We start from the raw sequence: 13,474 nt of genomic DNA, 5'->3' as shown, positions 1-13,474 counted from the left end.
TGTGTTTGTGTATCAACAATTTCAAGAAAAGACGATGTACATTGCCATTTCCTCTATGCGTCAAGTACTTTTTTTAACAATGACTGCTAAAACTGGTCACTGTTATCACCTGATGTGTTCATAATGCTGGTTAAAGCGCGGTGGTCGTCGCGCAGCGCATGTTCGAATTTCATGTAAATAAACAATGAATATAACCGGTCACTGGTAGCATAGTGGTTGTCGCTCCACACTCATGATCGGTAGACCCATGTTCACATCCTACCTTAGGCTGAACATCAAAGGGTCAACCCCTACCCTGGTTGAGTGTGCCACAGACTCAATGGGAAGGCCAATTCCACTGACCGAGATTCATTCACTAACGAATCTGACTTTGGGGGAACCTTTGTTAAGGTCCGCAGGTGCTTGTGTTCGACCGAGCCTGGTTGACGCCAGGATAGCGCATTAAAATTGCCATTTGACAGAGAGATGGCCACACAGCCCTGTCATGTAGTCCCAAACATGAATATGACTTCTGTGGCAAAATGCACTATGTGTCAGCACTAGCACTTGCAATTTGCACATACAAAAAAAAAAGTCAGGAGAGACAACGGTGACATTCAATGTCCAGAACTGTCGCCTGGCACAAAAATATTTTTAAAAAAAAACAATAAAAAAAAAAACAATGTATTTTACACGCGTTGTATACGTCGCTGTGAGTCCCATATCAAACAGGACGCGGCACGACGACTGCCTCCCTTTAATGTCATCATTTAATGCGCATATGGGTATATGTGAGTTTGGTATGCAATCTTTAATCAGTAATTCTGTTTTGTCTTTATCACTTTATCAATATATGATGTATATACAGTGCGTCGTCCAATATGTGTTGCACGTCATCCAAATATAAAATGTCTGTCGTCTAATGTATGTTGTCTGTTTTTCAATATATGATGTATGTCGTTCAATATATGATGCCTATTGTCCAATATATGTTACCTGTCGTTCAATATGTGTTGTCTGTCGTCCAATATATGTTATCGTCCAAAATATGTGTATTGTTCAATATGTAATGCATGTCGTCAAAAATATTATATCTGTCGTCTAATATACGTTGCATATGTAGTCCAAAATATGATGCCTGTCGCCCAAAGTATGTTGCATGTCGTCCAATACATGTATATGAAACATGTCGTCTAATATGTGTTGTCTAGCCTCCAATATATGATGTCTATCGTCCAATATATGTCTATCGTCCAATATATGATGTCTATCGTCCAATATATGTATATCGTCCAATATATGATGTCTATCGTCCAATATATGTCTATCGTCCAATATATGATGTCTATCGTCCAATATATGATGTCTATCGTCCAATATATGATGTATATCGTCCAATATATCATGTCTATCGTCCAATATATCATGTCTATCGTCCAATATATCATGTCTATCGTCCAATATATGTATATCGTCCAATATATGATGTCTATCGTCCAATATATGTCTATCGTCCAATATATGATGTCTATCGTCCAATATATGTATATCGTCCAATATATGATGTATATCGTCCAATATATCATGTCTATCGTCCAATATATGATGTCTATCGTCCAATATATTATGTCTATCGTCCAATATATTATGTCTATCGTCCAATATATGATGTCTATCGTCCAATATATGATGACTGTCGCCCAGTGTATGTTGCCTAGGCTTGTCGCAATATATGATGTCTATCGTCCAATATATGATGTCTATCGTCCAATATATGATGTCTATCGTCCAATATATGATGTCTATTGTCCAATATATGATGACTGTCGCCCAGTGTATGTTGCCTAGGCTTGTCGCAATATATGATGTCTATCGTCCAATATATGATGTCTATCGTCCAATATATGATGGCTATCGTCCAATATATGATGTCTATCGTCCAATATATGATGTCTATCGTCCAATATATGATGACTGTCGCCCAGTGTATGTTGCCTAGGCTTGTCGCAATATATGATGTCTATCGTCCAGATTTTGAAATGTTCTAGTTGTATACTATACTTGCCCTGACTGCACATGGTGCAGTATTGAGTAATTAATACACTGTAGTAGACATACATCACTAAACATGACATGAGAGAGACCGTGGAAAAATTGTGCTTGTTGCTGTATCAACATATATCTGTCAATATGGCTTTATTTCATACCAGTAGTCATACCTAAAAATATACAAATCAACAAACTCGGAAACACAAATATAAGTATATGTCAATATACCGTTTTAAATATGGCGATTTTCTATATTAGGTAACGATTACGATTTGATTAACATAAGAGCCGAGTTTTTTATTTTTTTTTAAATTATATATTTAATTATTTTTCATATATTTAAGTTTTGGTATTCGCAAAAACCCTTGGCTATAGTTGAAATAAGATACGTATTAAAGCAACAACAAAATATTGTAAAAAATAAAATATATAAAATTTGAAAAAAATACACGCCGTACAATACATCAGTTTGGGTTGCCGCTCATCAACATAGAAATAGAAGTGCAATATTTAGCATAGGCACTTCACGGATTACGATGCGCGTGAGATTCAGATTCTTGTTTATTTGTGTGCGTGAATAATATTATAGCCTTATGTGTAACACATGATTGAATTTTAGACTCTGGTTCCGCTATCAGAAAATACCAACTCTTCAGATAACATAATATGTTCATCTAAACTGCACATTTGGTCATCAATATCTTGTTCATATCTACCATCACGTGATCGACTATCTCTACGTGAACCCCCAGACAGTTGGTTGATTTGTACTACCCTTTCGATAGGAGACTTCCTCTCAATCAAATCTGCAGCACGTACACGCTGGTTTTCATCAAGAATCGCATTTAATTCACAGTCTACGATTATCGTATCATCTAACCCACCATACGAATGCCCACTACCTTGGAGGCGTTGGATGTCATCATGTTTTCCCAACACGTAGTGCTTTTCATTTTTCTCGGCAGAAACACATTTGTCCTCGTTGTTGCTTTTTCTTTGGTCATCGTGGTCCAAGCTCTCGGGGTGTGCGTCCATGCCACATTCGTGTGACGACCTCACATCACCACGCTCGGCTAAATTATATCCCAAAAGTGTTTCTTTCTCATTGGATTGTTTCGTATGCCGACTATAAGAAATTACTAGTATTGCAACGACAACAGTACTAATTGCAATTACCACAACCACTACAACAGTTATAGTAGTTTGAGCCGATGTGATGTGGACTCCACTCTCCAAGTTTCCGGTTTGCATCATGATGGCATTAATTTGAGTCGGCGTTCCAATATGTGATCCATTATTACTTTCAATGGGATCGCGGTCACTTTGTTCAACCTCTGTGCTAGTCATAAATATAGTACTGCGAAGCGGAAATTTCTGTTTTAAAAAATATTTTTTCCTGTCGTCCACAGCACCTGTTAATTCACCATCTCCCGAATTCTCTGAAAAAAAAATAAAAACAGAAATACGACATTTCACATTATTCCGGAGTTTTTTATTATTATTAACAAACGACTCATCACTAATTAAAACACGATGTGGGTGGAGTTAGCTGGTGTGTACCTCTTAGTTAGAGGCGATGTGCACCGGCAACCAGAGTTACAGTTTATATGAAATCTTGTTTTTGTGCATCATTCAATAAAATAACTGCGGAGACCTTCTTTAATGTTTGAATCTACTTCTTAACAACTCGTATAACGTAAATTCCAAAAGTACACTATTTTGACGTTATTTCAACGCACACCGATTCGAACGCGCCTGATATTATTATGTATTCCTATTGAAATAGTGTGTCTATAACGATAATCCCAGAGACGCGCATGTTTTAGAAACCACGCCCTCCCTGTGCCCATGGTGAACTGTTATTATGTACGTGAAAATAAAAGGCGATTGGTCATTATTTAAAGCGCGGTGGTCGTGGCGCGGCGCGTGTTCGAATTTCATGTAAATAAACAATGTATTTTACACGCGTTGTATACGCCGCTGTGAGTCCCATATCGAACAGGACGTGGCACGACGACTGCCGCCCTTTAAATAAGCGCAGTACAACAGACAGCACACCGACAAATGCTTCGTTGGACTAATGTCAAGCTCAAGTGTTATGTAGCCTCAGAAGGAAAATAAACTGTACCCACTTATTGGCCTAAACTTTGCAAAACAAAATTGAAAATTGTTAAGTTAGGGTTTAAAGGTTTGGCTCGATGGGTCAAAACAGCGGTATACTTTCGACTTCAACTATTGAAGTACACCCCCCCCCCTCGGTGTAAAATACACTTTAAAAATATAGAACAAACTACTCGTATGCAATAGTATATTCTGGTGACTGCGTGTTCCCCTAAAAAATTACCTTGATTGGTGACAGGCAGCGTGCTTTCATTCCTCGAAGACATCACAAACGGACGATGTTCATACACATTTCGCATACATTGGTAATCCTCCGGTATCTCCGATCTCATGCAATCGTCTAATCTAGGCGTGAACAATTCAGGGCGATCAGGAAAACACCACGAACACATTTCACAGTCGTCACTTAATGTGTTAAGATAAAAACCTGAAATCAAAACAATAACAGACATTTGGATCTCATTACTTTGTATCATCCATTTTATGACAAATCGTCACTCACTGCATTTCGAAATGCTTTAGAACTATAGCAGGGGTTTTGTATGTGTTTAAAAGATATATGTTTGAAGAAATGTTATATTTGCAAATTTAAAAGTCTTTTCAGTAAAGATAATAATTATAAATGTTACCATAGTCTCGTATTGTTTCCCAAATGTTTTGTGGTGGGCGGAGGAATTAGAGATGGGCGGAGTACTTACCTACGTCACAATTCTTGACACATTTTGCATTCCTTGTACTGGTGCATTCTCTAATGGTCCGTTGGTGTGGGCTACACATCGTACAAGGTAAGCATATCCTTGTAGCGCTCCACGTACCGGAATAGGTGCCTTCTGGGCAACGTTCACATACGGTGTCATGTGACCCCTGACACTCGACACTGACCCCCGACCCCGGTGGACACTTACTGCACTTCTGGCACATCTGGTTACCATATGGATCGTGAGAGAGATATTTAAGACTGTGACCATGGTCACAAGTCAGTGTTTCCTGTAAGATAAATTAACAAATTATGGCATATAAAAACGACGAGTGTGACTTACAACCAGCAGGACACAGGGATAAGTGGCGGTCGAGGTTCGAGGTAAAAAGTAAAAAAAAAAGAGACATGCGTTATTATTATTTTGGCAAACACGCGATGTGCATGTGCATACTCATATTATAATTTCAACGCGAACGAGATGATAATTCACACCTAGGAACACGTCCTCCAAACTGCAAATCCATGTTGCAATGCAAGTGGTTTACACGTACACATTTTAACGACATCCACAAAAATAAAACAAATTAGCAGCCAACCAGTTAATTTGAGCTTGATACAGATCGCGAATCAGTAAACAATAAACCACATGAAATATTCATAACAAGTTTAAACGTGCAAACACAGACTAATAAAACCTTCCTACTTGAAAGCTGTTTTCAAAATGGTGACATCCAAACATCCAAAGGGGGTATTTGTACATTATTTTAGTTTTGAAAACTTACTAGACCAATTTTCTCATTCAATAATTCAACTTGTGCGTATATTAATGTCATGCATATGATTCTATATTCAGTCCGCGCACGTCTGAGAACATTACTGGATCTCTATAATGTTACGTTACGTTACGATATTTGTACAGCATCAAAGGTGTAAAAATGCACGTACATAGGTAAAAAATAATGTCAATTTTTGTATTGATTATTACAAAGATGAATAAAATGAAATGAAATGAAATGAAATGAAATGAAATGAAATGAAATGAAATGAAATGAAATATGGGGTCATCGTACTCGGTTCTAGGAAAATCAAAGTATAAAATGGAGTGGAAGATGCACGTTATTTTTGTTCCCTGTGAAACGATGTAAATGTTGATAGGAAGAAGTATTACATAACTGATATTACGTTTAGTCGGGTTTGTCAAGGCAAACTTTTATTGTGTTTTCATTGTAGTATATGAACAACGCTGATAAAAGTGTAATGTTATACATATACATACAGAGTGCCGTAATTTTGCGGTATTTTACGGGATATTTTCATCCTACCGTATAAGGAAATGCGAATTCCAAATATGGAATGATCATGGCTGCCATCCCCGGGCTGCCATCAAGGTTTGACAGAACTCCACACAAAGAAGTTCGCTGATTCTGTTCTGAATTTTTTGTATTTTGGCATTCCCAATATGTATCATTGGGAGGAAAAGATGTATAATAATAAGGTTATTACGAGAATACCTCAACGTATGCACTCAGACAGTACGCCGCGCATAGACCTCCGCTGCGCGTCGGTCGATACTCCATCTGTACTGCCTTCGTACATACTTGGAGGTAGCCTCGTAATAACCTCATCTTATTTTGAGATTTTTTTCATAATAATAGATAAAAAATAAAATAATCCACATGACTACTTCCTCACGAGTCAGTCTGTGTTAAATATTACAATTGATTATTGAAATTATCCCATGTGTGCACTCTGACCACTGTGCTATATCACTAAGTATTAAATATGATGAATGTAGTCGGGGCTCTTCATATTGGAAACTAAACACAAGTTTGCTGCGAGATGAAGATTAATTGAGAATAAATTTCCAAAGTGGATTGAGGAAGGGGAGGCCATTCAGGACTATCGGATTTTATGGGATTGGTTGAAGTTTTGTATAAAGAGGTCAACCATAACTTATAGTAAAGAAAAAAGTAAAAAACAAAGAGAGAAAATCCTTAAAACGGAAAAGAAATTAGCGGAATTGGAGAGCGAGATGGGATACAGTCCAACAAATGATTGTATAAATAACTATGAATTAACAAAACAATCCCTTCAGAAAGAATATGATGACATTGCAGAGGGACAGATCATTAGATCACGAGCTAATTGGCACGAATTAGGGGAGAAAAACTCCAGATATTTTCTGCAAACTGAGAAAACAAATTTGAGATCACAAATTACCAACCTTTTAAATACAAATGGATCAGTGATCCCGGCCCGAGAAATAAATAAACAAATCAAATTCTATTATGAAAAACTGTACGCCTCCACCCTAAAAACCGATATTGATTTTAACGTCCAATCCACTTTTCTTCAAAACCCTTACATACCAAAATTGACTGAGGACCAGGCTCAAATATGTGAGGGACTTATTATCTTGGAGGAAGCCAAATGTATTATTAAAACCCTGCCTGTGAATAAAACGCCAGGAAATGATGGTTTGCCAGCAGAGTTTTATAGCAAATTCTGGCCAATGATGTCTAAATATGTAGTTAACTCCCTAAACACCGCCTATAAACAAGGTCAATTATCCCCATCTCAGCAACAGGCAGTTATCACATTGTTGGGAAAAAAAAGATAGGGATAGTAGGTTTCTTAAAAATTGGTGCCCCATCTCGCTCCTCAACACTGATTATAAAATTGGAACAAAGTGTTTGGCCAAAAGGCTAGAAAGAAAGTTCTTTCAGATATAATTCATAATACTCAATCGGTCTTTGTCAAAAATAGACAAATAGAAAACATCTTTGACAATATGGATGAGGAAACTAAGGCAGGGATATTGTTAACAATAGACCTGGAAAAGGCTTTTGACACGGTAGAATGGTATTTGTTATTCAAAACTCTTGAAATATTTAATTTCGGACCCAGCTTTATTAGGTGGACAAAAACTCTTTACTCAAACATTTTTAGCTGTGTTATGAATAGGGGTACTAGTACTGAATATTTCGCTCTAGGACGAGGGGTCAGACAGGGAGATCCAATAACCCTAATGTTATTCATTCTTACTATAGAAATATGTTTATTTCTCAATACGGTTAGAACAAGAAATTAAGGGAATCCCAGTACCGGGTTTTGGAAACATTAAAAGTGCTTCTTTTGCAGACGACCTCACATGTTTCTTGACTGGCCTCCCCTCCTGTAGGAGACTTTTCCAAATATTGAAAGATTTTGAAACAATTTCGGGTCTTGCAGTTAACGAAGACAGGTGTGAGGCGATGTGGTTGGGAAGCGTGAAAAAATGTAAAGACAAACCTCTGAAAGTGAATTGGCCGAATATTATTAAAATTGTAGGAATTTATTTCTCCCATGATAAAAAACTAGCTGCTGAAAGGAACTTTGCTGAGCCCATGGAGAAACTCAGAATGTCATTGCAATTTCGGAAACTAACTCTGCTTGGAAAGGTACAGATTATTAAATCTATGGGAATTTCCAGGCTCCAATATGTACTAAATCTTACAACCTGTCCTAATAGAATCCTGAAAAAATTAACAAATTGTTATTTCAATTTCTGTGGAATGGGAAGCATCGGGTTGCACGGAAAACTGTGGTTGGGGAAGTAGGAGAAGGTGGGCTGGGCAGGCCCAACTTTTTTGCTATAGTTAAGGCCCAAGGTATAAACTGGCTGAGGCGTTACCACGACAACAATACCCATCCATGAAAATGGTTTTTACATAGCAAATTTCACAGTATTGGCGGAGTAAAATCACTGTTGCCAATTTTAAAATAAAACTTTGACCTATTGTATTCAAGGGGATAAATCTTAGAATGATGCAAGCCTGGATTTCTGTGGCCGGGGAAAGCAAAGATGAGGAGCATTTTCTCAACCAAGCTATCTGGAATAAATATAATATTCTTCAAGGGGGTAAAAGTATTTTTAACAACTATTTTTTTTTGAAGCTGGATTTCAGTATGCTGGGCATCTTAGTCAAGTCTTACAATGGGAAGAGATCTTGTCGAGAGGAGTGCCCCGTCACTGCTGTTTGAAATGGTATGGGATAATTGCAGCGATACCACCTAGGTGGAAACAAAATGTTGATATGTCAAAATTTACAAGGACCAATGATGAGAATACTGAGATAGGTATAAAAGTTATTGGAGTGCAATATCATCTGAGTCAGTGCAAAATTAAACCAGTTACCCGGGGTATTGTAAAACATTACTTCATTTCACCACGATCGGAAATGTTCTTTATAAAAGCATTTGATTCATTTATAAATGAATGGGGAAGTATTTACTGGTCACCATTGATTCAAAATTAAGAGAATTTCAGTGGAGAATTTCTCACAATATCCTGGTTACAAACACAATACTCTATAGGATGCCCCCCCCCAAAAAATTGAATCATGTTCATGTACATTTTGTAAAGGGCCAGATGAAACTCTTCTTCACCTGTTCTACCACTGTGTTCCCGTCAATGCATGCTGGACATGATTCATTGAAGAATGGGGAAAACATGTTGGAGCTCCAGGGTCATTAGACCCTGAATTCAATATATTAGGTGCTTGCCTTCGTCCTATGTTACTAAATTTTCTGATTCTGTTGGCCAAGAGTTTTATCTATGTATGTAGGTGTCAACAAAAAAGACCAAATTTTGTCAACTTTGAAATGATTGAATGTTACACTGCAAAAAGGAAAGGGAAAATGAGTAAACACAATAAAAAGTGGAGACAATTACAATTTACAACCACTAAAGACTGAATATTGTAATCTTGTATTCAAACCATTGTAACGTTTACAGTATCAACTTTCGTGTATCTTTACACTTGTAAACCTTATAAGAGGACTCAAGAAAATGTTTTATAACAAATAAACAAACAAATAATCCACATACTGTTGACAAATACTGAAATAATTTTAGACAAAATTTATTACGTAATAGTGTCATAATTATGTACACACTGCGAGAATCATTCGACGTTAACTGTTCTATTTTAGTCAAATAAGGCCTACACCATTAGCGTCCCGCCGACTTAATTGTTAACATCAGTTGTTTTATTGCCAAAGTCTATCATGGGAATTCTGTGAGAGAGAAAAAATACGTAACTAGCTGCTGATTGAAAACAATATACCAGACGTGTAATAAATCAGCTGTCACGTGGGTTTCGGTTTCCATCGTTATTTACCACTACAGCTGTAGTATAGGATAGAAAAAAATGGAGTAACCAGCAAGTGACCAGGAATTATTAAATTTGTATCACGGTTGTTGCAAACTTTATTAAACGCTCGGAAGTCAGCATTTTGTTTTTAGATTTGCGTATTCTCATATGCCCACATGCCCTATCCATTTGAAAGCTTTAAAGATGTTTGAAATGTGTGTTGTTGTTTTTTTATTTTAGTGAAAGTGTCTGGAAAGTGGTGTAAAATGTAAAAAATCATGATTAAAGAGCGGTAGTCGTCGTGCCACGTCCTGTTCGATATGGGACTCATAGCGACGTATATAACGCGTGTAAAATACATTGTTTATTTACATGAAATTGGAACACGCGCTGCGCGACGACCACCGCGCTTTAAAATTATAAGTATTATCCCCGAAACGAAATAAAAAAAAGTTTATTCAAGCCACAACGTTAACAATCGTTATATTGGAGGGGAAGAATAAAAGAACTCTTCTGAGACGGGGTATACATTCTTCGCAAAATTATCTCAAAAGGGTACCCATTTTTCGCAATTTTTGGCTGCCTGGGAAGGGTAGTACACACTGACCAAGGCATTGAATTTGAGGAGGCTCATTGGATGATTCCTACGTCTGACAGCTATGGTGACACCACATGACTATATAAGCGACATTTATGTGCCGTAATCATCAAGTGACCATGATTTAATTGAGTTTTACCACAGCTGCCGAGAATTGAGGAGGTTTCGTTCAAGCAAATTGTGGAATAGCGCAGCTTAAATTGGTAGTCAGTTTGATGCTTATTCATCTCGTGCAGCATAGACTGCATACAACTACAAATTCTTTTGAGAACGCTCATTGGTCAATTCAACACTGTGACAGCAGCGGTATAACGTGACCCGCTTCTCATAGTGACCTTTGATATTTCAGTCTTTATATAGGGGGGGGGGCAAGGGTTATTTTCGTTCAACGTAATTGCAATATTTTTTTGTTCGTACAACGTAAATAGAAAAAATAAATTCCGTAATTCTGTAATCACAGGCTAGACGTACAACGTAATCAATCAAATATTTTTTTCGTATACTGTAAACATGTGTCATTTTTCTCGTACGTACAAAAAATCACATCCAAATAAAAAAATCGTAAAGAATAATCCAGGGAAATTACATTTTAGAAACTGTAAAACGACTAGATGACACAATTCACTACAAAATTGAATGTCACGACGTAAAAGGCCCTCTAACCGAATGAAGAGCATTACGAGGGTAATATGCCCATGCGTCTCTTCACACGGCGCAGCAATGGTGGAAAATTTGAGTCGGAGAGCTCTTCGGACCATTCAATGTTCCATTTGTTAACACTGTAAACTGTAAAAACGCCTTTTTATCTTCGTAAATTGTGAAAAGCCCTTTTTATTTCCCGTAAAACCGTACCAGCTACCCCCCTTGCCTCCCCTCTATATACTATAAACAGTTTTTAGGTTACGGAATTTCCAAACAGACACATTCTTGTCGCATACAGACAAATTAGCACATATATTACGTAATTCACCTAAATGACGTAAGACAGTGGCGGCGGCACCGAGGGGGTCGCCCTCCGAATAAACAACGCGATCGATTAGTGAGCAGACCCCCCCCCCCCGGTGCAAAATTTCGTGCCACCGCCTCTGTAAGGAATCCAGTAACAAGTACAGGGGTACGAATGATTGCTATTAATAGTGCAACGGTTCACACCCATGTTAGCGAAGTAGCTGCAATACAGATTCGAACAGTAAAGAAATCATTTTGAAGTAGGTAAACAAATACCCTAGTTCCCTCCGAAATTTCAAACAACACTGGCATTTAGCAATGGCGGTTTACTGTACCGAACAAGGTCGGGTCAAACGCATAAAACACAAAAGTAATATACGGAGTAGCACAAAAACACCCACGTGCACGTGTACATTGTATAGCGGTCATATTTATAGTACATAAACACATTCATATCATGACTTGCCTCGTTGTAGTAGTATTCGTGATCTCATACCGCCTACGCAATAAAGTTGAAAAGTTTCATATCCCGCCCACTGTACTACTAAAAGTTCCGGGTTCGCCCATTCGACACATGCAATTTTGCAAAATTGATTGCCAAAATCGGTCTGTAAATTGGAAATAGTGACATAATGCATGTACTTACTCCATGTGCGATCAATATAATATATAATATCTTGGAAAGTGCGCTCAAATCCAAATGTTGGCTAGCAGCCATGTCTTACAAGGACTCGTTTGGAGTTGTTAGTCTTAGCTCTCGGATTCAAAAATAACGCCGTTGTACAATCAGTTCCGCAAGTAAGTACGAGATGGGAATTCCCATTTGCGGCGGGGGTGGGTGGTCATGCGTGATTAGATTGCAGTACCGAAACGCCCTGGCGCCACAACAAGAGCCAGACTTGAGTAAAAATATACCTCCTTCGTAATTGACCGCCAGTATCTCATTTAAAACGTGCCGCGCGACTTGCTTTGCAATCCGAATAGTGTTTCCATTTCCTATCATAATCTGGTCCATTGTTCGCCTGATCTATGAAACCATGGTATCTGGGACAGTTGACCTCGGCGGCCAGTAGTTGAAATGCTGTAAATGGACATGTTCTGGGTACAAAACTTCGTTAGGCTTCACTAATTACCAAATATTTTCGAAGCACCTGGGATCGATGTTCCATACTTTCATTGATTTAAACATAGACCTTAGAAAACAGGGAAATGCAACTTCTGTCTGAGAAAAAGGAAAATCCAGTTTCCTGTGTGCAACGTGGGTTATAATCTCCTGTATAGATAATCCCATTAATACATATACCTATACATCTGAAACAGTTTTAGTTCTTACCTTTCTACGCTTTTGTATATGTTTGATAAGTTATGCTGTGCCAATGTTCACATTTGTCAGTGTATAACGGGTGCACTATGTTATTCGAAGGTCTATGATTTAAGGTAGCGAGAGGGGGAACACAAATTATAGTTTAATTGAGATTAGGACTTTACATTATTAACAATCATATGAATGCTTTAGTGATATCTCTATGGTTACTCTATTGGTAAATCATATACTGATTGTAATGATTTCAGTGTTTGGTCTATGCATGTACTTTTGGATATACGAGTGCTATTCATACAAATAATAACATATATCATCCAGCACGAGAGCACGATTCGTTTTCAATGGAATAGAATAGTGAGTAAACTTTCTGCGACGTAATTAAGTATACGAGTTAAAGGCTACCTGCATGCTTAAATACTTAAACCAACAACCAAGACTGACCGACCATCGTCCTACTCGTCAATCGTCTTGTCGTCCACCTAGTACTAAAACCAGTGTGTTTTATGCGTTTTTATCAAATCACTAACCTACAGTATTACCTATGAGTATAGTTATTGTATGCGAGCTATTTCTCATATCTATATTGCAAATCATATACTGAAATGGACTACATTATTAAC

At 37.7% G+C, this 13,474-nt stretch overlaps 1 protein-coding gene across 1 annotated transcript; it reads right to left on the bottom strand.

Annotated features, from left to right (window-relative positions):
* Window positions 1-2,133: 2,133 nt before the first annotated feature.
* Window positions 2,134-12,454, bottom strand: LOC100378743 (uncharacterized). The gene is made up of 4 exons (XM_002740466.4): window positions 12,177-12,454; window positions 4,848-5,136; window positions 4,373-4,576; window positions 2,134-3,467 (listed from the first exon to the last, which is right to left on the bottom strand). The coding sequence occupies exons 1-4, from the start codon at window positions 12,246-12,248 to the stop codon at window positions 2,644-2,646; spliced, it is 1,389 nt and encodes a 462-aa protein (XP_002740512.1). The 5' UTR covers window positions 12,249-12,454; the 3' UTR covers window positions 2,134-2,643.
* Between the last annotated feature and the right edge of the window lie 1,020 nt (window positions 12,455-13,474).

This window comes from Saccoglossus kowalevskii, chromosome 4 (genome assembly GCF_978046115.1).
Source record: "Saccoglossus kowalevskii chromosome 4, keSacKowa6.1, whole genome shotgun sequence".
Classification (NCBI taxonomy): Eukaryota; Metazoa; Hemichordata; class Enteropneusta; family Harrimaniidae; genus Saccoglossus; species Saccoglossus kowalevskii.
This window is presented reverse-complemented; position numbering and strand designations above follow the sequence as displayed.